Below are 27,837 nucleotides of genomic sequence, written 5' to 3' on the forward strand. Positions count from 1 at the left end.
CTACAGGTGAGGGTCTACTCCCTGGGCCTGTACGACGGCCTGCAGGTGAGGGTCTACTCCCTGGGCCTGTACGACGGCCTGCAGGTGAGGGTCTACTCCCTGGGCCTGTACGTGAGCCTGCAGGTGAGGGTCTACTCCCTGGGCCTGTACGTGAGCCTGCAGGTGAGGGTCTACTCCCTGGGCCTGTACGTGAGCCTACAGGTGAGGGTCTACTCCCTGGGCCTGTAGGAGGGCCTACAGGTGAGGGTCTACTCCCTGGGCCTGTACGAGGGCCTACAGGTAAGGGTCTACTCCCTGGGCCTGTACGAGGGCCTACAGGTGAGGGTCTACTACCTGGGCCTGTACGACGGCTCTCAGGGTCCTCGGTCTCCAAACGTCCCCACAAGCCTGGTCTAGCGTTAATCCTCTACCGTCCACCCACAAACCTTGTTCTAATCTTACCTCTGCTTCCCTAGCACACTCAGTCACAGCACAAGCAGATTTACTATAGTTTGCTATTTTATGGCCCCGTTCCCGGCTGGTCTAGGATCAGGCCTCTACCCCGTCCACATCCAAAACCTTGGCCTCGTTTGAAGCTGACCTTTCCAGCCATGGCCGGTCTCTCGAATGAAGCTGGCCTTTCCCAGCACGTCCGATCACGTCGCAGTTTGGTGTGAAGCAGGCAGACGTTCTGTATGAGTTATGAGGCATTATGGGTAGGAAAGCCAAAACTGATCCGAGACCAGCGCTCCCGCCTTCCTGAGAGGCTTTGTGAATTAAACGCAAGATCTCGCTTCACTGCCCTTATAAATAATCAATTTTATTTATGAAGCACCCCTTTGTACACGCTTTGCAGCTCAAAGAGCTTTATAATATAGCTTAAATAAAAAAGCAATAATAAAAAACAAGAATAAGTGGACGATAAAGGCGAGACTGGAGAGCACTAAAAGCAATAAACAGGAAAAGCACAAAGAGTACAGCGTAAAAGAACAGAGGAAATGTGAATATCATTTTAATTAAAACCCAGAATATGAAGTCATATTTTAAGCTGCTTTGAATAGACAAATGGAGCGCTTCTCCATGGCGTTATTCGGAAGAGTTCTTCACTCTTGTGTCCAGAATCACATCCATTAACGCCGTGCTCGTGTGTCAAACTGTTGCGGAGCCAGAACCATCTACTGCGGAGGAAATATGGACTAAGTGCCGGATACGTCACCCACTGACTATCCACGGGCGAGAGGAAAGGGTTGGGAAACCACGGAAGCCAAGTTTACGGGTGCCGCCGTGTTTTACAGCGCTGGAATATCGACCATTCCTGAAGTCCACGTCATCAATTTGGAGCGACTTTGGCTCAGGCGGTAAGAGCGGTCGTCTGGCAGTCGGAGGGTTGCCGGTTCGATCCCGCCCTGGGTGTGTCGAAGTGTCCCTGAGCAAGACACCTAACCCCCAAATGCTCCTGTCGAGCTGGTTGGTGCCTTGCATGGCAGAGTGTGTGTATGAATGGGTGAATGAGAAGCATCAATTGGACAGCACTTTTGATAAACGCCAACCGTTTACCGTTGGACGGCGATGCAGCATGTTGCGCGATGGTGCGTTATCCAGCAGAAGGGGGTTTAAAAGCGGCTGTTTGGGTACGTGTTGAGCGCACGAGTAGACAGGATTGTAAGCAGCGCCTGAGGGTAATTCTCTGGGGCATTTTAATGGGAAATTACCCACTTTTTCAAAAGCAGTCGTGCGAGGAGGTGCTCAATGTCGCCGGCAAACAAAGCTCTTTTCGGCGCACGATTTCGGGACTCTAAAAAAACACGCCGGGATCGGTCGAGACGGGTAATTTCACCCGCTGCAGGGGGGACGTCTAGAGACAACAGGTCTGCTGCATTGAGCGACAGTCACCACGGAGTTAATAACAAACACGTGAAAAGGGCCTTTATGGCGCCGCTCGAGCAGGGGGGATGGCGGAGGAGGAGGAGGGGGAGGCGTTGTCACATGACATCCGTTCGCCTCCTCTGTCTGGCGCCCTCCTCGTGGGGCGCATCCTCCCGGCACAAAACCACAGAGGAAGTCGGGTCCTCCGGACGCCGCGTTCTCTGAAGGTGCCCCGGGACCGTTACCGCGGTGACGGAGGGAGTTGCGCGGCACGGGAAGCGCGCTTGAATGGCCGACTGGTTGATTGATCGTTTCCAACCGACAAGATGGCAGCCTCCCCGGGGTTTTTTGTGCGTCGCCTTTTCGCTCGCCGGAACAAATACGTCCGTCGCGTGACGATCACGTCCGTCGCAGAAGATCACAAACCCCAGTGGTTACCAGAGGTATTGCAGCTTAATAAGCCTCTGGCGCCGAGACGCTAATTTACCCAGTGAAGTCCATTCAAAGCTATGGCTTTACCCCGGTGAAATGATGCTATTTTGGACAGTACTTTAAAATTCTAAAATGCCTTTACACTGAAATAATGACTCTCCAGGGACCCATTTATTTTGTAAGGCGCACACAAGAAGAAGATGCCCCTTCACATTTAGGTACTCAGTGCCCATGCTCTGGTGCCAAAACAACCCCCAGTGCGCTTTCTCTGGTGCCAAAACAACCTCCATAATCAAACATGGCAGCCTCCGTGAGCTGGCTTCGTGCGCCCCCGGGCGGCTCCCGTAGGAACCCGTGGAGCCGGGAAGCAGAAGCTGCCTCCAGGCCTTACGTCTCGACGGGCACCAGGACGGCGTCCGCCACGCCGGGGAAGCCGCGCGTGCCGTCCGTCGGACCTGACCCCCGAGCAGGACCGATTAGCGGGGCGGAGAGAGCGGGCGTTAGCGGGTTTTTTAGCGGTGCGCGGCCGGCGTTAGCGTTAGCGCTAGCGCTGTCAGTGCTCCAGAGACGAGGAGCACCTGAGACGCCCTGTCGCCCCTAAAATGTACCGGACGATTTATGCCCCCGCGCCTGTTTAATCGGCTGTCCACAACATCCCACAATGCACCAGGAGTAGCGGCTGTGAAGAACAGCTTGCCAGGTCATGTAGTGGAGGCAGAAACTGGGGGGGTTCTCAAGTCCAGGCTTGATACTGTGCTAGATATGATCTAGTTTTCAGGTAAACAGAAGGCAAACGGGGTAACCCTTTAGTGTTTGGAAAGTGGTGAGCATTGTCAGGCTGAATGGCCTGTTCTTAGCATAGCACAGCATAGCATAGCATAATGATATGTTGTTTTGTGTTATGCTATACTATGCTACGCTACGCTCTGCTATGTTTTGCTATACTATGCTGTTATGTTATGCTATGCTATGCTATTTCTAATGGGTCGTAAGCAACATAAGAAGGGACTGATGGGTTGAGTACATGATAAAGTATACGTTATGAGGCAGACAGACCGTGACGAGCCCGTGTCTCTGAGCAGGTGGCCCTGGATGAACAGAGGAGGCGGATCATCCAGGTGCGAGATGCCTACTGGGCCCAGCTGCTGGAGGCGGAGCTAACAAGGGACGGGGCGGGGTCCGGGCTGGACACGGCCCGGGAGGCGGAGCTGGGGAAGACCACGCCCCAGTCTGGCCGCAGGAGCGCAGGCAAGAAGCCCAAGAGCGCCGGCAAGAAGAAGTGACACGTTCTCCACCCACCCAGCATGCACTGGGGCTCTGACACCTTCTCCACCTACCCAGCATGCACTGGGGCTCTGACACCTCCTCCACCTACCCAGCATGCACTGGGGCTCTGACACCTCCTCCACCTACCCAGCATGCACTGGGGCTCTGACACCTCCTCCACCTACCCAGCATGCACTGGGGCTCTGACACCTCCTCCACCTACCCAGCATGCACTGGGGCTCTGACACCTCCTCCACCTACCCAGCATGCACTGGGGCTCTGACACCTCCTCCACCTACCCAGCATGCACTGGGGCTCTGACACCTTCTCCACCTACCCAGCATGCACTGGGGCTCTGACACCTTCTCCACCTACCCAGCATGCACTGGGACTCTGACACCTTCTCCACCTACCCAGCATGCACTGGGGCTCTGACACCTTCTCCACCTACCCAGCATGCACTGGGGCTCTGACACCTTCTCCACCAACCCAGGATGCACTGGGGCTCTGACGTTCTCCACCTACCCAGCATGCACTGGGGCTCTGCTAGCGACCTATCTTAGCTTAGTTTCACTTAAACCTGGTGTACTCTTCAGATTAGTCCCGTAGTGTGCACCAGGCTTCAGAGTAGGAAGAAATCTGTCCCTCCAGGTCAGTAGGGCAGCTGGTTCTCTGTCTTTTCCTCCAATCAGGACTGACTTAAACCCGAGTGAGTTAAATATCTGGCCAATCACTGGCCGTAATCCATCGAATAACTATCAGGTTACCTGGAAAACCACCTGTACTACTGGCATTGAGAGCCATACTGTGTTTGAGCGTCTCTGACTTAGATCACCTGTGGAGTGCCTGTGGATGTCTGTGCCTGTTTTCTCCTAGACTAACTTCACCCTGCAACAACTGTATTTATGTTATCAACACAATAAATGCTAAAGATATGCCCTGTTTGCCTTTCATTAAACAGAATGTTAAGATTCGTCAGCTGATGATGACATCAGTTCATGCATGTAGCGTCGGTGGTAATTGATTAGACCTCTAATAAGTCACATTTTTACTGTTGACTCTTTCATTTTTAATCGGTATTTTACTAAACTCTAGATGTAACTTTTTAAAAAAATGGCTTATAACCATCTCACTCCATTGTAAAACTTGAATTCTTACATCAGGAATGCAGGAAGAATATGATATCAGGAAAACCGGTTCCTGCAGGCAATCGGAACTTTTTTCCTTTATTGATTTCCCTCGCAGGAAATAACAAGGCCGTCTTTATCACAGAGGTTTATTGCTTTGACTTTCAGATTTATGGCGTTATAAGGTTCCCCCCCCTCTCAGAATGGCTGAAGGGCGCACAGTCGGTTACTCTTGACAGATCAATGTGTGGCTGCTGAGATGGAGGAGTACCACCATTTCTTTCGAGTGACTGCAGGTGATGTTTTCAAACACGGGCGGTTTGCTCTCTCACCGCCCACTGTGTGCGCTGATCACACTCAGACCTGGGTCAAATACGGAATTGATTTGGACTCGAATACTTCTCTACGCTTTACTGAGCTTGTCTGGCTTTTATTTGAACCTATTCGACGCTCTCAAACCCTGTCCTTCTCCTCCTCTATGTTCGGCTCAACTGCACCAGGCAAGATCAATCGAGCGCAGAAAAGTATTTGAATCCAAAACAATGATGTATTGGACCCAGATGTGCAATACTTTCTCTCTGTGCCAGCGGATCCCAAACGTATTCCTGGAGATCTCCCATCCTGGGTTGGGTCCTGACTTTTCACTGTCGGCTGGCAGTTAGTTTTGTTGTTAAGGATGTTTTTCATCTGTGGGCAGTTTATTATTACTGTACAGACCGCAGTGAGGGAGACATTTTGACACAACAGTTGGACTTGAGAATTCAGGCTGGAACTACATGCCCCATACCGTGTAGGAGTACAGAAAACTAGACGGTATCTCAGCTGAATCCTAAATAATATTTGAAAAGGACTGCAGTGCCATCTAGTGGCCGCTACAGTCAAACAACAGTTTAAATTCAGGGCAAAAACCTTTTTCCTCACAGAATGAATAGTGATAGCTCAACAAATATCCTGTTTCTTTTTCTGAAGTCCTTGTGGTAAAGTGAAGGCATTCAATTTCAACGTAACAGTATCTGTGGTGTCGGGTTCAAACTTTTTATTTCTTCCATAAATTGATTTTCTGAGTTCATGGACTGCCCTGCACCTCCAGACAATGATCCTCCAGCATTCAGTTATGCATGTATTTACTAATTTACTCATTGCTTATTGGGGGAGTTGAGAGAAATCTTTGTTCTTCTCCGTGCAGGAAACGCAAGGTCAGGGCGAGGGCTGTCTTTGTCTGGATCTTCTCTTAACTCCCCACGCCAAAGAGAGGTTGATAATGAAATGGGAATGCGAGCCTGTATTGTCATTCATCTGTGTGAAGGCTCATGCTCTACGCATTTCTAAGAGGCTTTTGCCCTTGGTACAGATGTCCTCGCTGAGCAAGGGGTGGGGGGGAGGATGGGGGGGGGTATGTTGGAGAAAATATTAAGATCCATTATGCTGTCATCTTGTGTCCCAGTTCATACGATCAGTGTTCATGAGTACTAAGCCCCGGCCAATTATATGAAGTGCCTGGCTTTTTATGTTTCGTCTTCAAATACAGTTAACCCTTTGAGGTGTGGGTTTTTCAGAGTATCTTTTAAGAATTCAGAGTCAGTGTTCTAGACCCCCGCTGCTTTCCATTACCAGTCGTGATTGTGACATCAGCATTAGAACGACCAGTTTTAGAACATTCTAATCGCATATTTGTGACGTCACACCTGAAATCAGGGATCATCTGCTGGTTTTTCCGCCCTCTCTTTACCTGGGAGTCCGTCTGGCCAATCAGTAGCACTAATTACCCGGGAGTAAAGAAAACCAGGGCTGGATTTGAATTTGAGGGCCGGAGTTGATGACGCCTGCCTTTAAGGGTTGATGGAACGGGGTGGGTAATGGCAGCGCAGAGGTCATGGGCAGTTTTCCGGCTGCCAGTTCGCCCTAGAGGACGAACCCAAGGGAGTGCAAACACAGAGGAGATTTTTCGGTGGTCTGCAGATTCCGTAGGCCTGTCAGGGCACATCCAGGGTTCCTTCGCTCACCGAGCGTAAACCTTATTTCCCCTCTCTTCCCCCAGCGCTAATCCTGTTAGCCCCCTTCCACAGCACTGCTTATTTTAGAGTTGCTTTTTATTTATTGTGCAGTTTTATTTTTAAGGCCCCTGTTTGGCTCGGCTGCCTGGGCTTCTCCCGGGGGAAATGAGCGCTTGGCTTCGTGTGTCTCTCTGTCCCTGAGAGTGTCCCCTGACCAACTGTCCTGTCCCCTGACCAACTGTCCTGTCCCCTGACCAACGGTCCTGTCTCCTGACCAACTGTCCTTTCCCCTGACCAACTGTCCTGTCCCCTGACCAACTGTCCTTTCCCCTGACCAACGGTCCAGTCCACTGGCCTACGGTCCTGTCTCCTGACCAACTGTCCTGTCCCCTGACCAACGGTCTTGTCCCCTGACCAACTGTCCTGTCTCCTGACCAACTGTCCTGTCTCCTGACCAACGGTCCAGTCCACTGGCCTACGGTCCTGTCCTCTAACCAACTGTCCTGTCTCCTGACCAACGGTCTTGTCCCCTGATCAATGATCCTGTCTCCTGACCAACTGTCCTGTCCTCTGACCAACTGTCCTGTCCCCTGACCAACTGTCCTATCCACTGGCCCACGGTCCTGAACCCCTGATCCTGCTCTTTCACACCTCCAACACAGGAACACAGATGAACCTGGAGGCATCAGCCAATCATCAGGCTAAAATAACAGTATTTTCTGACCAATACGGTTCTTCTGTACTGTTCTCAGATACCATTCTCGTGGTCTCCATCTGTTTTTAGTAGTATGAACACACGGAAGTCCTCGAATCATGTTTCACGACAAAAGTCATTCGCTGGGTTGGCTTCTTCAGTTCAAATGTGTCACACATCTTTCGTTAAAGACGAGTCACCTGGTTGTTTATTTTTCTGTTTTCATGTAAGAAGACGTTTCACTTTATGAGCAAGTAATCGTGTTATTAGAACTAAAAAGAAATCTCAGGTTATAAGTTTATGTCACATTAAGGTCAGTTTATAAGTTCACTAGTGGCTAGACGAGCTCTCAGATCCTTCTTGCATGCAGTTACAGGTGTCCGTTTTATTTATAGCAGTTAATAACGTGAGATTGGCTGCTGATATGTGCAACACTGAAATTACGGAAGGCACCTTGACATTTACTGCTCGAGAGACCGTTATATAAAACGCCTTTATTATTAATTAACATCTGCCAAGGAGTTACCTAGATTAACTATTCTATGAGTCAGATTTGCATAAGAGATTAATGAATATTTATTTAATGAATTAACATGCATTTATTGCTGTCCTGATTATGTACATTTCTGATGGACATCTTACATAAGCAGCATGGAGCTCTGGTACTTTCGGGTATGTGTGTCTGAGGGGGGGGCAGGACAGGACAGCACCAGGAAGGCTGACGATGGTGACATCACCACAAGGTCCTCCGAGGGAGGCGAAAATCTCAACTCAAATCTGGAGAGCCTGGATAACTTTGTGTGAACCCCACCTCCATTTTGGGGTAAATGGTGAATGGTTGGCATTTATATAGCGCTGTACAATTTATGCTTCTCATTCACCCATTCGTACACGCACTCACACACCAACAGTGATTGGCTGCCATGCAAGGCACTGACCAGCTTGTCAGGAGCCATTGGGGAGTAGGTGTCTTGCTCAGGGACACTTTGACACACCCAGGGCGGGATCGAACCGGCAACCCTCCGACTGCTCTTACCTCCTGAGCCAATGTCGCCCCCTGGTGGACGGTGCCCTGGAGATTGGGGACATGTTACAGGTGAACCCTGACCCCTCCCCGGGGCACGCCTCTCCCCCTCCATCAGCACACGGAAGGCCTCCAGGGCAGGTGGTCCAGGTAAGAGATCACATGACTTATCTCACACACACAGTCATGGTAAGCATGCTATATTTAATCTATATTGCTGCTAAATATAAAGCACAGTATCTGAATGTGTGAAACACTGACGACGTCCAGTTCATTTAAAGGTATTAGTCAAAGAAAATAGTGCTGCTTTAGCCTCCTGTCCAGTAGAGGGCGCCACTGAGCTGGCCGCCACACCGGGCCAGACGCCCGTGGGGCCGGAGGACTGCTCTCCGCGGGTGGCTGCAGACAGACTAGACAGAGCTGCCTGTTCGAGGGCACAATTTCCCCCCAAAAAAACTTCCCCGGCGATCGAACGGCTTCCTGGAGCGTTGCAGGAGAACCGGCGTGTTCTGATAAGGACAGGCTCCCGCGGTCCTGGGGAGCCCGAGGCCCGTTCTGAAATTGAAGTTTCCATCCAGCCGGCACCTCAACACAACCCCCCTCCCCCTCCCAAACCGCCGTACCCCCTCAGACTACACCGGGACCGGCGGACGGGGCCGGCCGAAATTAGCACCGCGTTGGGGCCTCTGCTGCGCTCAAGGGGCAGTGTGTCACCGTCTCGACCGAGAAAATGATAAATAAATAATAAATAAACCCGATATCGACACTCTCGGCGTGAGAGATGGGGGGGGATCAAACGAGGTGGTCGGGGAGAGGAGTGTGGGAGAGGAACCTTTTATCAGGGTCCTGCCAGGGTGGTGGAGCGAGAGAGAGAGAGAGAGAGAGTTCAGCTTCCGTCTGGATGTAAAGGCTCTCTAGGTCCTCTGGTGACTGTATCCATATCTTGCCACTCAGAGGAGATCCTCGTATTTCATAACAACGTTCCGGAAAGCTTTGGCCGGGCCGGGCGAAAGACAATCGCACCGACCTGCGGTGGAACCGCACGAGTCCCCCGTCACCGTGGCGATTACAGACGACAAAATCCTTCCCGGGAAAACTAGTTGACAGTTTCCGAATATTTACGCCAAAAGGTGTCGAGATGCAAATTGGAAGGTATTGCCCTTGTGTTAACACCTGCGTGAAAGCGCTCTAACGGTGGTGTGAGATATTGAGTGGGGCATCCGCGTGGTAATCTCAGGAGTCGAAGGAGACAACATTGTAATTACGCTACATCAACCCAATTACAACTAAATGTTCGCAAATTAATAGCCCGCGGGGATCCATTCCAGACACGCACCGTCTTACAGTGTTTAATGTGCCATTTGAAACACGGGAGATGGTGGTCCTGAAGCCAAGATGCTCTTGTAATAAGGCAGAGGGGAGGCCGCTTTAATTCCAGTTGATTTGTTTCCTTGTTGTTTTTGTGTGATTTCCCAGGAGGCCACAGTTAATGGAAGTTTGTGTCGAACATCCTCACAAGTCGTGATATGCGATGTTTTGCTCACACAAAATGTTACTGGAACGTTTTGAAGGTGTTGCAGCAACATTGCGAGAACGTTTTGTGATCCCCAGAGCCGTGGTATGCAGTGTTTTTAGAGCACTTCTGTCATCCCGTATTGTCAAAAAACAGGAAATGAAAACGTACATGACTTGTATCTGTTAAAAAAAAAAAAAAAAAGGAGTTCTCACAAATGTCAAAAATATTTGCTTACCTTTTCCATTTACCTGCACAGCATTATGGGTAGATGGCGTGATTTCGAAATGGCGTCATCAGTTATAAAACTTTGACAGTACATCAAGATTAATGGCACTCAGGCACGGCACGTACTAGCCTTTTGCATGACAATGGCGATTTATTCATGCCTTTATTTATTTATTTATTTATTTTAAACAAGTGCGCTGTTGCCGGGCACAGGACACAGTGTGTTTTCCTGGTGGGAATTGTGGAAATCTAGGAAATGATCCCCTGACCTCAGAAACGGGAATCTTGGGAACCAGTGGAAGGAAGGAAACTAAAAGCAAACAAACGACAGAATGCTGTCGAGCGCTTCTCTTCGCTGCTGTAAAGTCCAGCTACGCCTTGAGATCTGAGCTGGTCTCGCTGGGTATGAGCTGGTCATAAAGCTGGTCTAGCTGGGTATGAGCTGGTCATGAAGCTGGTCTAGCTGGGTATGAGCTGGTCATAAAGCTGGTCTAGCTGGGTATGAGCAGGTCATAAAGGTGGTCTAGCTGGGTATGAGCTGGTCATAAAGCTGGTCTAGCTGGGTATGAGCTGGTCATAAAGCTGGTCTAGCTGGGTATGAGCTGGTCATGAAGCTGGTCTAGCTGGGTATGAGCTGGTCATGAAGCTGGTCTCGCTGGGTATGAGCTGGTCATAAAGCTGGTCTAGCTGGGTATGAGCTGGTCATGAAGCTGGTCTAGCTGTGTATGAGCTGGTCATAAAGCTGGTCTAGCTGGGTATGAGCAGGTCATAAAGCTGGTCTAACTGGGTCTGAGCTGGTCATAAAGCTGGTCTAGCTGGGTATGAGCTGGTCATAAAGCTGGTCTAACTGGGTATGAGCTGGTCATAAAGCTGGTCTAGCTGGGTATGAGCTGGTCATAAAGCTGGTCTAACTGGGTATGAGCTGGTCATAAAGCTGGTCTCGCTGGGTATGAGCTGGTCATAAAGCTGGTCTAACTGGGTATGAGCTGGTCATAAAGCTGGTCTAGCTGGGTATGAGCTGGTCATAAAGCTGGTCTAGCTGGGTATGAGCTGGTCATAAAGCTGGTCTAGCTGGGTATGAGCTGGTCATAAAGCTGGTCTAACTGGGTATGAGCTGGTCATAAAGCTGGTCTCGCTGGGTATGAGCTGGTCATAAAGCTGGTCTAGCTGGGTATGAGCTGGTCATAAAGCTGGTCTAACTGGGTATGAGCTGGTCATAAAGCTGGTCTCGCTGGGTATGAGCTGGTCATAAAGCTGGTCTAACTGGGTATAAGCTGGTCATAAAGCTGGTCTAGCTGGGTATGAGCTGGTCATAAAGCTGGTCTAGCTGGGTATGAGCTGGTCATAAAGCTGGTCTAGCTGGGTATGAGCTGGTCATAAAGCTGGTCTAACTGGGTATGAGCTGGTCATAAAGCTGGTCTCGCTGGGTATGAGCTGGTCATAAAGCTGGTCTAACTGGGTATGAGCTGGTCATAAAGCTGGTCTAGCTGGGTATGAGCTGGTCATAAAGCTGGTCTAACTGGGTATGAGCTGGTCATAAAGCTGGTCTAGCTGGGTATGAGCTGGTCTACCTGCATGGTCAAGCTGGTCATGAAGCTGATCTAGTTGAGTATGAGCTGGTGGTGGTTGGTGAACCAGCTACCAGTAGTTTCGAAACATACCTTGAGCTGGTCAAACCATGTCAGGCTAGGAGCTGGTCTGAACTGGTCAACCCGCTAAACCATGTTGTGCTGAGAGCTGAATCTGAACTGGTCAACCAGCTACCAGCTGTTTCAAAACCCAGCTTGAGCTGTTTTTTCCCACAGGGATGTTAATGAAAACGTGCGTCGGCTCTATACATCGTCCCAGACGCTCCCGGCAGGCTGAGGGGGGTTTCGGCCGGAGGTGGGGAGTTCGGCCGGGGGGGGGGGGGGGGGGAACTGTGATGGCCATGGGCCTCCCTTCCAGCTCTGCCCCGGAGGAGACGCGTCCCAGGATGCAGTGCGGCGGGATGATTCAGCCGAGGTGCTGTCGACGGTGGGTGAATGTGAAAGTGCAGCCAGGCTCACGGCGACGGACGGGCGATGAAGCCGGTGTGAATCCGCCTCCGCCCCCTCCTCACACTCACCGCTGGCCGCACGGCAAACACGGCTTTAACCGCGATAATCCCACACTCCTCACCGTCATCCAGAGGAGGACGAGAGCTGGGTGGCACCATGGTGCAAGGGGGGGGGGGGGGGGTGGCCTGACTGCCCCGACCCCCCGCCTACACCGTCTCCCCGCCCTGGCACATCTTAAGAGAGATAAGGAGAGAGAAAGACAGGGAGAGAGAAAGTATTTTGAATGAGTGTATTTGAGAGAGAGCAGAGACGGGGAGAGAGTATTTTGAGTGAATGCGAATTTGAGTGAGAGAGATAGAAGGAGAGGGAGGGAGAGAGAGAGAGACAGGGAGAGAGGGAAGGAGAGACAGAGGGAGGGAGAGAGACAGGAAGACAGACAGAGTGAGAGAGACAGGGAGAGAGAGGGAAGGAGAGAGAGACAGAGTGAGAGAGACAGGGAGAGAGAGGGAATAAGAGACAGAGGGAGGGAGAGACAGGAAGACAGACAGAGTGAGAGAGACAGGGAGAGAGAGGGAAGGAGAGAGACAGAGTGAGAGAGACAGGGAGAGAGAGAGACAGGAAGACAGACAGAGTGAGAGAGACAGGGAGAGAGAGAGAAGAAGAGACAGAGGGAGGGAGAGAGACAGGAAGACAGACAGAGTGAGAGAGACAGGGAGAGAGAGGGAAGGAGAGAGACAGAGTGAGAGACAGGGAGAGAGAGGGAAGGAGAGACAGAGGGAGGGAGAGAGAGAGACAGGAAGACAGACAGAGTGAGAGAGACAGGGAGAGAGAGGGAAGGAGAGAGAGACAGAGTGAGAGAGACAGGGAGAGAGAGAGAAGAGACAGAGGGAGGAAGAGAGAGACAGGAAGACAGACAGAGTGAGAGAGACAGGGAGAGAGGGAAGGAGAGAGAGACAGAGTGAGAGAGACAGGGAGAGAGGGAAGAAGAGACAGAGGGAGGGAGAGAGACAGAAAGACAGACAGAGTGAGAGAGACAGGGAGAGAGAGACAGAGTGAGAGAGACAGGGAGAGAGAGGGAAGAAGAGACAGAGGGAGGGAGAGAGAGACAGGAAGACAGACAGAGTGAGAGAGACAGGGAGAGAGAGGGAAGGAGAGAGACAGGGAGAGAGAGGGAAGAAGAGACAGAGGGAGGGAGAGAGAGACAGGAAGACAGACAGAGTGAGAGAGACAGGGAGAGAGAGGGAAGGAGAGAGAGACAGAGTGAGAGAGAGAGGGAAGAAGAGACAGAGGGAGGGAGAGAGAGACAGGAAGACAGACAGAGTGAGAGAGAACACTGGGGGGTTGGGGCGCAGGCCAGACCCTTACTGTCACAGACCTGCTTTCAGCTGTGAGCCTCGGGCGAAACAAAGCCTGAAAAATCAAAGTGAAGCAGCACAGAGACCGGAGAGGAAGAGCCAACGGGAGGCCAAATCAAAGCGCTGCCTCGCCAATAACATGGAATGGGGAAAAACATTGTCCAAAACAGAATAAATGTTTAGTCTGCTTGTAAACTGGCATCGAAGCAAAGGCCCTGCTTTTTGCACACGACTGTTTACAGTCACTCCTGGAGTTCTCCAAGACCCTTTTGAGCCAAAACATTCTCCCGGGGTTCAGTGTCTCGACCAAACCCTAACTTTTGACGGAATTTGTCGTGAATTTAAATGTGGTGTTTGTCTACCGCTGTTTCTCTTCACCGAGGGCTGAACGAGCTGTAATCACCTCCTACGTGCTGCTGTTTGAATAACGAACCGTAGGTGTGGTGGTGATGGAGCGTGTGTCAGTCACACCGGGGAGCAGGGGGAGACTGACAGTTGTCCGTCAGCAGGATCAGACGAGGGTCATCGTGGGTCACATGACCTCCCGCGTGTGGTCAAGGTCACATGATCCCCCGTTGCCAGGACGCCAGCCCATTTCCCAGGGTTCTTTCCGATCGCTTATTCTCCACTTCCTGCCTCCTTGTTCTTTGCCTGACCTGCAAATCGATTGAGGTCCGCCATCTTTAAGAAAATTCCAGCCCGTTAAATGTTCCTTCTAAGAGCTAGACCCTGCTGTAAAAATCCTGCTATGCCAGCTTCACCAGCTTGAAAATTGAGCTGGTCATGCTGGTCATAAAGCTAGTGCTGGTAGCTTGTCTGGGCTGGTAGCACTGCTACTTCCTGTAACAACACTGTCACTTCCTGTTAGTGGCAGGTGTACTGTGTGTGCGTGTGTGTGCACATGTGTATCTATGTGTGTGTGTGTGTGTGTGTGTGAGTGCACTGTAAAGAAGATAACAAGTCCGTGATTATTCCGAAGGTACTTTAAAACGTATGATTGGATAATACATTTATTTCATCATATTAAAATAAGTACAGTGTACTGTCCATCTGTGCTTTAATGTGTGTAGCTAACATAATATTAAATATGATTCAGCAATAATATAATAATAACCATGATACCTTCTGGCAAATAAGAGACATTCTACCCAGGATATCCAATGTTGAAGTAATAAAGTATATTGACTAGGAAGGGAGACGGGGAAAATAATTAGTTCTTATTAAAGCCTAAATATATTGGATCTGTTGCAGGGGTGATTGTGGTCAGTTTACCAATAAGGAGCTCTTGACTCTCTCCCAGCTGAAACTTGGGTAATCATATCAGCCCATCAGCGCTCACAGTTTAGGCCCTGATTTCATTTCTGAGTCCCTGTACGAGGCTAAAGCTATCCTGTGCATGAGAAATCTGTCTGCACCCCGAATGGAGCTGGCCTGGCAGTATTAGTATTTTCATATTAACTATATTAACGTGCTAATACAGCCTGTAGCCTAGTGGTTAAGGTACATGACTGGGACCCGCAAGGTTGGTGGTTCAAGCCCTGGTGTAGCAACAATAATATCCACACAGCTGTTGGGCCCTTGTAAGGTCCTTCGCTCTGCATTACGCAAAGGAGAGGATTGTCATCTGCTTAGTCTAATCCAGAATAAACGTAAGGAAGACAGGTGACTGAAAATCAAAACCAAGGGACACAGCATAGAATGCCCTGCATCTTCCTGTCGTCTGTGACACAAACCGTTTAATGTGTGAGGTCACAAACGTGTGACGAGAATGTTCTTACTGAACATTCTAATGAACGTTGATGTAACAATCACTACTGGTGACTGGAAGCACCGGAGTTCTAGAACACTGGTACTGGGTAAAAAAATAAAAATAAATAAAAATTCCAAAAAAACCTGCTTGTCAAAGGGTTAAAAGGCATTCATAGTTCACTCTTGAGTGTTCCACGTCTCATATTCTGTACTGCTAGCCTCAGACCTGCCACCATGTGGGAGGATTTCACATTTCAGCAGTGCAGAGTAATGGTTAGGCAACTGGATTTGCACCATAGAGGTTGCAGGTTCAATTCCCAGGTGGGGCACTGCTGCTACAACATAAAATCCGAACTGCTAAATATCCTGCTTGTCGAATGTATTGTGTTTGAAAAGTAAGCTGTGTACACCAGCCTGTATAGGCGTGTCTGCTTCATGCCTAAAATCTTGAATTTAATGTAAGTCTTGGATTTGAAATCTGTAGCAGATCAAACGTGTCTCCAAACTTGATGTACACAAAGGTATTGCACCTTGACGAGGGTAGTTTCTCTTCAGACAGCAAAGCCACACTCCTTGCTTTGTGTGCGATTCAAATCCAGACTCTTTTTCTTAAAGCAAACAAGGGATACCGTGACCACATTGTTACACCTGCAGGTATTTTAATATGCCTCATGGGATATCAGTGACGTGTGAATGTTTGCATTAAATTGAGTCCGGGTGGCGTCCTTGCAGAAAAATGCTTGTGGAGAAGTCAGATACATGGCAATGTTCAGTGTTGAATCAACTCTGTCAGTGTAACGTTGGACCCATATAAACTCTGTATGAATACCGAATATTTATACGGACGTATAAGACAGATGCAGGGAGTCTACAGAACTTGCAGGAACTTCAAGAAATAATTCATATAATTTGTGAGTGACGGACTATTTGACTTAATATAAAGTTTCATCATAAAAACAAGCCATTTGCTCAACCTAGGATCATTAGTTTTCCAGCAGACTGGAATGGATCCAGGTTAACCGTTTCTTGCAACCGTCTCTCCGTGCGGGGGGTGAAAAATGTATTCGTATTTTACATTTTAATATATTTAAATAATGACGTAGAACAATGAGGCATGCAGTGTGCGTTCACTCTGCCGTGTCTCCCTATCCCCCAGCTGAGGACGTGTGGACACTTCACAGGACGCAGACAAATTACGTTACAGCTCAAGGTCACGGACGGGAGCCGCGCTGACCTTGAGAATATCTGAGCCTCTTGCGGAAACGTTTGCATTCTGGTCCCGAAAGATGTTTCGGGTTTATAAAGCGCAGGAACGCTAAATACCTTCAGTGTCACCTTCATGACATATCCAGTGCTTTTTAACCCCTGATGGTAGTTATACATCTCCCTGAACACATGGATGTGACCTGCACGTTACATCTCCCTAAACAGACAGATACAACCTGCACGTTACATCTCCCTAAACACAGATGTGACCTGCGCGTTACATCTCCCTTAACAGACAGATACAACCTGCGCGTTACATCTCCCTTAACAGACGGATGTGACCTGCGCGTTACATCTCCCTTAACAGACGGGTGTGACGTGTGTTTGATCATATGACCGTTTTTCAAGACCTGACATGACCACTGAAATGCAAAGGCCTGTCTATGGGTTTTCTACAGGGCGCCTCAGTCCACAATGGGTTAAGTACGCTCAGATTTAAGACTTAAGATTATTCCGGTCTTATGTCTTTCCATAGGAGCGCCACAGGAAAGGTGCTGACTGCCTCCCTGCTGACTCCACTACTGTAAGTTTTAGTTTTTTTTCCACGTCCCGAAAGACGAGAAAGCTACCCGACGCGTTCCCCCCCGTCCCTTCACTCCGGGGAACATGAGAGACAACCGAACGGCAGCCCGTGTGGATCTGCTGTCCTCTCCGAGAAAGATGTCCCACCGCCGAATGTTGATTATGTCGCTGTATTCCCTCACATCCCACGGCTGCCATGAAAATGTAGGTTACCCAGGTGGATCTGTGCTTTAATACTGTACATATGACGGCCCTTTAGATTCTATGAAATGGAGAGAGTGTTTATTTTTCAGACTTACCAGAGTTAGCGATTTACTGCGACCCATGCAAAATTGGAGAATGCTACGGATGGAAAACCGCAATGATGTAAATAATCAGCATTAACGTAGTGCCCGAACAACCGTCATAAATGTAGTATTCTTTGCACAGATATACAGTACGGGCATTTATCTATTAGGACAACAGTAACATCTGAAATATCAACATAACATGTGCCAACATGTCATAATTACTATGCACACCACAACCCAACCACTCCCTCAGGGTGATTTAATTAACTTTATTGTACGCTGGTGTACAGTTGTTAAGGTGCACCCGAGACAAACGGGGAAGGGCGTAATGTGTTGGACTGCTGCCACCCAGGCGTGTCACCCCAGTAACCGTGACTGTATCACGGAGCCAACGCGTGTCATTATTATCTATCAGGGACAGTGCACATTTATTTTATTTAGCAGGGACAGTGCACATCAGTGTAAATGTGCCAGAGCTAGCTAATGAGATCATCTTCATCTGTAGTCCCTAATCGTGCATATCTTTGGACTGTGGGAGGAAATCGGAAAACTCCGCACAGAAGAACATGCAAACTCCACACAGAAAGGCCCGGGCGGGGTTTCGAACCCACGACCTTCTGGTTGTGAGGCAACGGTGCTACCCACTGTGCCTCCGTGCTGCCCATTGTGGGGGTAAAAAAGGAAGACGTGCTAAACTCTTGGGACACAGTTAAGTAAGCCCCGCTGAAGCTGCAAGGGGGACGGACCGCAGGCTGCAGTTGGCGGACGGTCGCGGCGTCCCAGAGACCCGCCGGCTTTCCGCGGCGAGGTAACCGCGGTAACCTGGGGGAGGGACAGCGGGTCTCCGCCCCGGTGCGGATTAAGCACGCCCCGCTGCGTGTACGCGCTGCCCTTTCCGCGCTGGCGGGCGACCCTCGCTGCGTAATTAACCGCGCCCGTTCTCTCTCCATCGTCCCGCCATCGCCCCGGCGGCCCCGGCTCTCCCCGCCCAGGGTCGCGGTCAAACCCAGGCCCCGTCGCCGGGGTAACGGCCCTGGCTCCGCCGCGGACAACGAATGCGACGGGAAGTCCCGAAACTACCGCCGTGTCTCCGTGTGCTTTTACAGCAGAGGTCGAGTAGTCCAGGTAAAATCACTGATTCAGGTACTTCACCTTCAGCTGGTTTTGTGGATCTAAAATGGCTGATCTGCTCGACTTCAGCCTTTGCTTATATTTAGAGTATCGTAAAAAAAGATGTATTTAAGCTCTGTGTGTTTAACACAAACTCAAACTCCGGTCCTGGAGGGCCGCAGTGTCTGCTGGCTTTCTGGATGTTCTTCGGCACCAGTGGTCCATTTAAGTCTTTGATTCCCTGCGGGGGAAAAAAACTGCTCAAGCTAGGTTTTGAAACAGCTGTTTGAGTAGTTCAGACCAGCTCCCAGCTTGACATCATTTAGCTGGTTGAACAGTTCTGACCAGCTCCCAGCTTGATAGGATTTGACCAGCTTAAGCTATGTTTTAAATCAGCTGGTACTGTAGCTGGTTGACAAGCTACAGTAGCTCAAACAAGCTCCCAGCACCAGCTGGTTGACCAGCGCATATCCAGCTAGACCAGCTTAGTTTTCAAGCACCTCGTTCTCGAGGCCTGAACTGGCTGCTGATTGAAAGGAAACCACACAAAACCCGGAGACAAAGCCGGCCCGTGGGAATGTAGTTCGACACCCCTGGTTCAACATAGCGTAACGTGAACAGTAGAATAGCCTAATTCAGGAGGCGCGGTAATGGATTCTGGAGGCTATGGCAACGTGTCAGCTCAGGAGGGATGATGCAATGACGTTGGAAAAAAATAAAATAAAAATCTGGCTTCGGTTTAACTGCCAAGGAAAGATGAAGGATGGGCCGGCTCCATCGCTGTTGGGCTGCGGAGCGTCGACAAGCACAAGGAGAAGGAGAGTCTGACAGGGTGAGGCCGTGTCCACGGGAGGCTGTCTGCGGGGAGTACAAATTGCGTTTTGAGGAGAAACTTCACCTCAGACGGGGATAAACAAGGGGAGCTGCGCACAGCGGGGCCGCGCGCTCGGAGCTCTGAAGCCGCGCGCCGCACTTATCAGCCAACGCAGGCCGCTGTGCCACACAAAGCAGGGGCTCCCAGCTCCAATCCCTTATTTTTCCTCCTCTGTTTTCCTCTTCTTCTCGCTTTTTTCTTTTTTTTTTATCTACTCCCAGTTCCACCCCGTCAGGAGAGGCTAAGGAAAGTGGCAAGAAAAAGGAACGGAGACAGAAAAAAACGTGAATTAGGCAGAGGGAACGTCCTCGCTCCTTCAAACATCAGCTGAGAGCCACGTCAGTTGCAGACGGGGCAGACGGGGAGAGGTGGAGCCGCAGGTCGATCGTGTGTACGTCAGGCTTTCCGAAAAAGTACTTCCGCGAAAGGATGCGCTGATGTTTTCTTGCTCAAAGGAACGATTTGGAGTTCCCGACTTCGACTTCTAGCTCCGAGAAGGAACATTCAAGGGGTTGGAATGTCCATAAATATGGCTGACCTTGATTTCCGGGTCAGGAGCGAGGGAAAGACAAAGGTGGAGAAAAAAACAGGGATTGGAATGAGCCCCCAGGAGCCTCAAACGCTCCCAGACATCTTACATTCCGATGCAGTGGGAAAACAAGCGGCCGAGACTCCCATTAACCCTTTAAGGCATCAACTCCGGCCCTCGAATCCAAACCCAGCCCTGGTTTCCTTTTCTCCCTGGTAAATTAACTCAACAATTAGTGCTACTGGCTGGCCAGACTGTCTTCACACCTGACTCCCAGGTAAAGGGAGGGTGGAGAACCTGCTCTCAGCCCTTTGAGGACCATGAGTTGATGATCCCCGCTTTGAGGTGTAGCCGTGCGATTAGAATGTTCCGCACCGAACACTCTAATGCTGATGTCACAATCACCGCCGGTGACTGAAAGCAGTGGAGTTCTAGAACACTCCCAGATGAAAAAAGAAGCCGACTCTTCAACACCCAGAGACATGCAGCAGCACAGTGAGAATATAAACCACAGGTTTCTGAGAAACAGGATACATCAGGGGTGTCAAACTACATTCCCACGGGGGCCACAGTGTCTGCGGGTTTTGTGTGGTTTCCTTTCAATCAGCTGCCAAATCAGGCCTTGAGAACAAGGTGTTTGGACTCCTTAACAGTGACTTAAATGAACCCTGGTGCTGAGAATGCTCCAAAAATTTGCAGACACTGTAGCCCTCCAGGACCTGTGTAATAGGGGACAGAGTACAGAATTTAACCCCAGTGGGAGAAAAAACATAAGACAGTGCCATACATACCAGACAAAGTATTTATGTTAATTCTGATGGATGCAGAACTTGTGAGAGGTCTTAAGGCTTGCAAGGAAAGAGAAAAAAAAGACATTATTCAGACGTTGCTCAAAAGTTGTAGAGCTGTAGCAGGGAGACTGAATGCCCCTCTGCGATGAAAGGTTAATGAGACCTCGGGGGTTGTTCACACCTAACTGTGGTTTTCCTGCCCCCTGCAGTCACCAGGCATCCGTTAGCATGAACACAACACAAGAAACTGCTCAAGAGCTACTGCCGCATTTATTCACCAACAAACTCCTACTTCCCTTTGTGACATCACTCCATTTATTCACCAACAAACTCCTACTTCCCTTTGTGACATCACTGCATTTATTCACCAACAAACTCTTACTTCCCTTTGTGACATCACTGCATTTATTCACCAACAAACTCTTACTTCCCTTTGTGACATCACTGCATCATCTATTCACCAACAAACTCTTACTTCCTTTGTGACATCACTGCATCATCTATTCTCCAACAAACTAACTCCCACTTCCGTTAGTGACATCACTGCATTTATTCACCAACAAACTCTTACTTCCCTTTGTGACATCACTACATTTATTCACCAACAAACTCTTACTTCCTTTGTGACATCACCACGCCTGTCCCTGACCAGCTCCTGTTGCATGGTGAGGGTGGGGCTCAAGTCTCTGGTGGGGTCTATTCATACAGGTGTGCTCAGGTGACCATACAAAGACACCTGACAAAGACCAAAACTGGCCGAAATGTTGTCTTGCTCACTTTAATCAATATATCACCAGGGCACATCAACAACAGTGTGTGGGTATTACTTTCTAGCTTGACAAGAAAGTATGTTTCTTGTTCTTTTAACCTAGCACCTGTGCTATATATATTGGATGTCTAATTGCATCTATTACAGTATATTAGCAAAGCAGTCGTTGTACCTGGGTGAGGTATTTAACCCATTTTTAGAAATAAATATCCAGCTTGTACATAAAATACGACACATAATAAAACTGTTTGCTGCTGTGTGTCTCCTAAGTGAATAAATAATGTCATATTCATCTCGTTCCGTTGGGAGACGCGGGATTTGATTCGGGCCTCCGTACAGCATTAAGACTTGGGGAACTGTGTTTTGGTGGTGGCGGTGAAAGCAGGTATTTTTACCTCAGGAGGGCTATGGAACCGGTACGACTTTACAGCAGAAATAACTCCTCATTTTCAGGGACCTCCGCATGTGGAATTGGAACAGGGAGAGGTAATCACGGTCCCCATTCGCATTCTAGATGCGTACGCGCGCACATTCGCAGACGAAGCGCAGAGGATAATGCGTTAGGTCGAGCGTGAATAGTTTCCCCCCCCAAAAAATTTTATTTAATAAATTGGAGTGAATGTTCTCCAGAGGCAGGCATTTCGCTCCTGTGTTTTTGTTTCGGCACGGCGTATTATGTTGCGCAATAAGTCATTTGGAGAAAAAGCCACCAATCACGGCTTTCCATATGTTTCCAGCGCTGAGAAATTATGAACTCAATTACCGCAGTTTTCAGTGTGGTTTGCCAATCTCTGCTGCTGGTGAAGAAAGCGCTGTACAATTGATGCTCCTCATTCGCCCGTTCACACACACCGACGGCAATCGGCTGCCATGCAAGGCACCGACCAGCTCGTCAGGGGGAATTTGGGGGTTAGGTGTCTCGCTCAGGGGGTCACTTCGACACAGCCCGGGCGGGGGATCGAACCGGCAACCCTCCGACTGCCAGACGACTGCTCTTACTGCCTGAGATTGTCTCGTCGCCCCGGATTGTGTGAGTGAGGCTGAAGGTGACCACCGCTGGTGCTGTTACAGGGAGGCCGCTGGGGCTGTTACAGGGAGGCCGCTGGGGCTGTTACAGGGAGGCCGCTGGGGCTGTTACAGGGAGGCCGCTGGGGCTGTTACAGGGAGGCCGCTGGGGCTGTTACAGGGAGGCCGCTGGGGCTGTTACAGGGAGGCCGCTGGGGCTGTTACAGGGAGGCCGCTGGGGCTGTTACAGGGAGGCCGCTGGGGCTGTTACAGGGAGGCCGCTGGGGCTGTTACAGGGAGGCCGCTGGGGCTCCTGTGTGCGGGAGCGCGGGACACACCGGCCGTGGCCGCAGGGCCGCTCGCTCGCTTGCTCTTCCCCGGCGCCGCCAGGCAACACTCTCTGCAGCGCGGCATCGTTCGCCAATCTGTGCCCGACCCGTCTCTCCCCTGGCCCGTCTCCCCTGCCCGTCTCCCCTGCCCGTCTCCCCCCGTCCCACCCCAGCTCTCCCCCCGTCCTGCCCCGTCTCTCCCCTGGCCCGTCTCCCCTGCCCGTCTCCCCCCGTCCCACCCCAGCTCTCCCCCCGTCCTGCCCCGTCTCTCCCCTGGCCCGTCTCCCCTGCCCGTCTCCCCTGGCCGTCTCCCCCCGTCCCACCCCAGCTCTCCCCCCGTCCTGCCCCGTCTCTCCCCTGGCCCGTCTCCCCTGGCCCGTCTCCCCTGCCCGTCTCCCCTGGCCTGTCTCCCCTGGCCCGTCTCCCCTGGCCTGTCTTTCCCCTGCCCGTCTCCCCTGGCCCGTCTCCCCTGGCCTGTCTCTCCCCTGCCCGTCTCCCCTGGCCTGTCTCTCCCCTGCCCGTCTCCCCTGGCTTGTCTCTCCCCTGCCCGTCTCCCCTGGCCCGTCTCCCCTGGCCTGTCTCCCCCCGTCCTGCCCCAGCTCGTCCCCCCCAGCTCTCCCCCCGTCCCACCCCAGCTCGTCCCCCCCCAGCTCTCCCCCCGAATGGAAGTGGCTCCGCTCCAATCCCAGCAATCTGTGGCCGGCCGGTCCCAACCCAGCCCGTCTCCCCCCCCAGCTCTCCCCCCTGGTCTCCCCCCCCCGCTCTCTCCCCCCCCCCCGAATAGAAGCCCCCCGCTCCGGTCCCGGCAGAGCTGGGGCACACTCCGCTGCACGCTCATCTCGTTCCCGACCTCGTCGAAAATCGGCGGCGGTGGGCGAGCGGGCCACCCACAGACGGACACGGAAAACCATAAACCAATAAACCGCACTCATCAAAATGTCATATTCTTCAGTCCTCTCACTTCACAGAATTGGGGGTTTTTTTTGTCTGGTTTAACACGCCTGCCAATCCATTCCATTTCAGCGAGTATCTAAGTCTCCATTTCTGTTTTATACATTACTGAAGACAGCCCAGAGTCCAAACATGTCCGCCCTGACAATAAAAATGAAATGAGGTGTAATCTCTTGCTTGATTAATCCTTGGAGTGTGCACCTTTTACTTTGGTGTAGCACACCTCCCTGCTGGAAAAAACAGCTCAAGCTAGGTTTTGAAACAGTTCAGACACGCTATCAGCACTAGCTGGTTGACCAGCTCATACCCAGCTAGACCAGCTTTATGACCAGCTTGACTAACTAGATTTTTCAAGCTGGCAAAGCTGGATTTTACAGCAGAGCTGCCAGTCAATTCCATTTCAACTAGCAGCCTATCTCAGTTCATTTCTGCTTCTCCCCTCAAAATAGCACTGGAATATTAAATATTGTATAAAATAATGCCCTGAGAGAGATGCTTTTGTTATTTTCTGAGGTCATTTTGCGTGGTTACCTACGCATTGTGTTCAGCGCGGTTGATTAGCATGTGAAAACGTTAATCTCTCATTGGCGAAACCGTTATCGCTCCCAGCGTGACCTGGGTTGAGGCACGGCCTCAGAAACGGAGGGAACTGCATTTATCTTAGAGTGAGGTCCCCTTCAGAAACGGCCCTTCGGGGCAAACCGCGCGAGACACAGTTCAAATTAACTTCAAATAATATTCAAGGGACAACTTTGTGACAAACAGGGCAGAGGGAAAAAACGCAGCATACCAGGGGCTTCAAGCCACAGTGTCTTCTGACTTCAGCACACTATGAGTGATGAATTTAAGTCTTTCATTGGCTAAATACTCCACACACCTTGCTCTCAAGACAATTATATTGGCTGCTGATTGAATAGGAAACTACAAATCCCAGCAGAAGCCCTCACAGAACTGGAGTTTGACACCCCAGCAATATACATGGGATATGTCACCACCCTTTCGAAGATAAGAAGATCTGCGACACGTTTGGGAGTGCTATCACTTCAAGGGTCCAAATATTGGTTTGTTCACTTCCAGTATGGCCCAATACAGGAACATTTGTCCCTCTCACAATTATAATAATCGTAATAGTAATTTGTTGTTTAGCTGACGCTTTCATCCAAAGCGACTTACAGTTGATTGGACTAAGCAGGGGACAACTCCCACCCAGGAGCAATGTGGGGTTAAGGGCCTCGTTCAAAGGGCCCAACGGCTGCACAGATCTTACTGTGGCTGCACTGGCACTTGAACCAACCTTCCAGGTGGCCCTCACACACATTCGCCACGAGGCTACAGGCTGCCCATTAATTATTATTATTACATTAAATTTGAGCGTATTGAAATTACCCGTGTTTTACATGTGCTGCGGTTTTCCCTCGACCTGACCCGGTCGGAAAACCAGATTACACACGAGACAGACGTGCTGATCACAGCAGGCAGCGACGTTCTGTGAAATCAGCAGAAATTGGATATGACCTTTGTGGACGTCACACCCCCCTACCGCCCTCTGATTTAATCGGTCGCTGAGCCTATCTGTCTAAGTGGAAGTTAAAAAGTTTCTGTGGTTGCTAAGCGATACCAACTTTTTGGTGCGCAGACGCCGTTACACTAGCTTTCAATATCGTAAAGGATGTGTAATTCTGTTTGTGGTTGATGAAAAGCCTACAATGACTAACAACAGTATGCAGGCTGCATCTGTGCACTCCGTGAGCACTTTATTGGGTATTTATTACATATTTTTAGACTTATTAAGTCTTCTGCTGCCGTAGCCTATGCGTTTAGAGGCTCGACGTGTTGTGTGTTCAGAGATGCTATCTTCAGCATACCGCTGTTGTAATGCGTGGTTATTTGCGTTACTGTCACCTTCCTGTCAGCTTTGACCAGTCTGGCCCTTCTCCTCTGACTTCTCTCACTGACAGCGCGTTTGTGAAATGCTGCTCACTGACTGTTTTTGTTTTTCGCACCATTCTCTGCAAACAAACTCTAGAGGCTGTTGTGCGTGTAAATCTCAGGAGAGCTGCAGTTTCTGAGATACTCAAACTACCCTGTAATGAAGTGCTCACTGATTGTATATGAGTTATGTAACCTAATTAATACTACCTTATCTGTATTCTCACGTCATAGATTTGGTCAATGAAATTGAACAAACATATTCCTTAGCTATAAAAATGTAGGCAACCTAATTTGCAAATCATCTTAGTAGCTTGATTAATATGAATAGAAATGATCACAACTGTGTCTGGGTTAACGGTTATGCATAACTTGATACATTTAGCCTACAATACAGCCTAGTGATGGCGAGATCAATTCTGCCAACGGATATAAGGCTGCCTATCTGTGACTCACCTTTCCTGTAAAGAAAAAAGATGCATCTTCTTATCTCCCCTGGTGCTTTTCTATTTTTATGTACAGAAATAGCCAACCACCCAGTCAAAGAAAAACGCGCACAAACATGCGTTCTAAGATGCTAGTGGTAGGCTATAAACCAGCATGACAGCGAAGTAAGCACGGCTGGGGGGAAGTTCAACAAGGGTTTTTGGTGTGACGCCTCCCTGCGTTCCGCTGCGGCTGCATACCCAATTTTTACAGGTGCAGTCGATGCCAATCCTGGCACCGTCCACAGCTCTGGGACCACCGGCTCAGATCACGGCGCGAGCGACAAGCCAGCGAAGCACCAGCGGCGGTAGCGGCATTGCCCCTGCTAAACATCCGGGTGCTGGGCCGACTGCGCAGACTCGGCGCTGCAGCTGCGTTTCCGTGTTAGCAAAGGGGGGGGCTTGAAGGGGGGGGGGGGAAAGAAGGGAAACAGTCTGGCAGAGCGAGAAAGCAGAAGAGACGCAGCGGGACTCGGACCCAGGAAAGACTGCACCGAGACACTGCAGCCAAAATAACCGACAGATAGAGAGAGTCATCGCTTGAAAAAGGAAAAAAAAAAAAAACTCGTCAGCGATCGCAACCTGAGAAAACCTGACGGGCACCGATTTTTTTTTTTTTTGACATGGAGACTGCAGTGACAACACACTCTTAACATGTGAGATTTACAGAGTAAAACAGAAGAGAGCGAGTGTGTGGCTATCCCCCCCCACCCCCCCTCCTCCCGTCCGTTTATTGGTGATCTCCTTTTTTTTTGTGGTACACCATCGTCTCTGTGTTTTTTGGGGGAAAATGAAGAAGTTTAACATCAGGAAGGTATTGGACGGCCTGACGGCGGTGTCCTCCGCCACTGCGTCGCCCCAGCCTGGAAACCGGGAGAATGATTTGATCCAGGAGACCCTCCAATCCGAGCACTTTCAGCTCTGCAAGGTGGGGGAAACTGTCATTTTAATGTGCTCCGTGTCTTATTACAACAAATAAACGTGTGCATGCTCTTTATTTTGGACACGAAATCTCTGGCGAGCTGTCCTTTTAGGTGCCAGCTAGCTGGCTAAACCACCTCCTCCAATGTTTCCAACAAATAACCAATAACGTTACACGCGTATATCGGACACACACGAAACACACTTAGCTTGGTAGCTAGCTGCTATCAATTAAATTGTCGGTCTTCAAAGCTCGCAACCCTGAGTATTAGAAAATGTTTGTACTTTTACCAGGAAACGCCTCAGTATTTATTTCTACTTTGCCAAGAATGAATAGTGGGGGGTGACCAGATATGCCTTACCTAAGAATCGCCGTTTTATTTTATTTTTTAAAAACGTTATTATTCACCGGGACATTTTGTTTACATTACTTAATTGTTGCCGACGGTTTGATTCAAAATTGGATAAACTGCAGGTGCAACGTCTGACATGGAGCACTACACCGAGTAATCCTATGAATTCGCGCATTACCATTCATGCAACATGACACCAAATATTGACAAATGTATTCAGTGTAGTTGTCGAGCTAAGCCGCCTCGGATCTCGATCTAGTCCCATTTATATACAATTAAAATGTTGCATTAGGCCAACCGTACCTGGCGGCTGTCAGGGGGGGCGAGGCAGCAAAATAAATGTTGATGAGTAATTTATTTTGTACGAAAATATGCTTTGTCTACTGTTGGGTTGGATTGGTCATGGGCTTGATGTCGCCCATGTATGCGCATAACCCGGTATGCGTT

At 50.0% G+C, this 27,837-nt stretch overlaps 3 protein-coding genes across 3 annotated transcripts in view; all 3 read left to right on the forward strand.

The window, feature by feature from the left end:
- adgb (androglobin) overlaps positions 1-4,481 on the forward strand; it is a 69,524-nt gene extending 65,043 nt beyond the window's left edge. Inside the window, 1 exon segment of the mRNA XM_061241587.1 lies at positions 3,360-4,481. Coding sequence (XP_061097571.1) covers positions 3,360-3,560 — 201 coding nt within the window. The 3' untranslated portion in view covers positions 3,561-4,481.
- A 3,964-nt stretch (positions 4,482-8,445) lies between these two features.
- On the forward strand, positions 8,446-26,428 carry LOC133128217 (uncharacterized). The gene is made up of 4 exons (XM_061241588.1): positions 8,446-8,532; positions 18,128-18,469; positions 22,673-23,621; positions 26,331-26,428. Exons 1-4 carry the CDS (start codon positions 8,446-8,448, stop codon positions 26,426-26,428), a joined length of 1,476 nt encoding a protein of 491 aa, XP_061097572.1.
- A 119-nt stretch (positions 26,429-26,547) lies between these two features.
- The window catches only part of stxbp5a (syntaxin binding protein 5a (tomosyn)), a 165,133-nt gene continuing 163,843 nt past the window's right edge, over positions 26,548-27,837 (forward strand). The window contains 1 exon segment of the mRNA XM_061242322.1: positions 26,548-27,044. Within this exon segment, the coding sequence (XP_061098306.1) occupies positions 26,907-27,044 (138 nt within the window). The 5' untranslated portion in view covers positions 26,548-26,906.

Source organism: Conger conger, chromosome 5 (assembly GCF_963514075.1).
Source record: "Conger conger chromosome 5, fConCon1.1, whole genome shotgun sequence".
Classification (NCBI taxonomy): Eukaryota; Metazoa; Chordata; class Actinopteri; order Anguilliformes; family Congridae; genus Conger; species Conger conger.

Coding starts and splice junctions, on each gene's coding strand:
- LOC133128217 (XM_061241588.1), top strand. CDS start 8,446: ATGTTACAGGTGAACCCTGACCCCTCCCCGGGGCACGCCTCTCCCCCT. Junction 8,533..18,127: donor CTCCAGGGCAGGTGGTCCAG/GTAAGAGATCAC, acceptor GCGGCGTCCCAG/AGACCCGCCGGCTTTCCGCG. Junction 23,622..26,330: donor CTCGTCGAAAATCGGCGGCG/GTGGGCGAGCGG, acceptor CAATTTTTACAG/GTGCAGTCGATGCCAATCCT.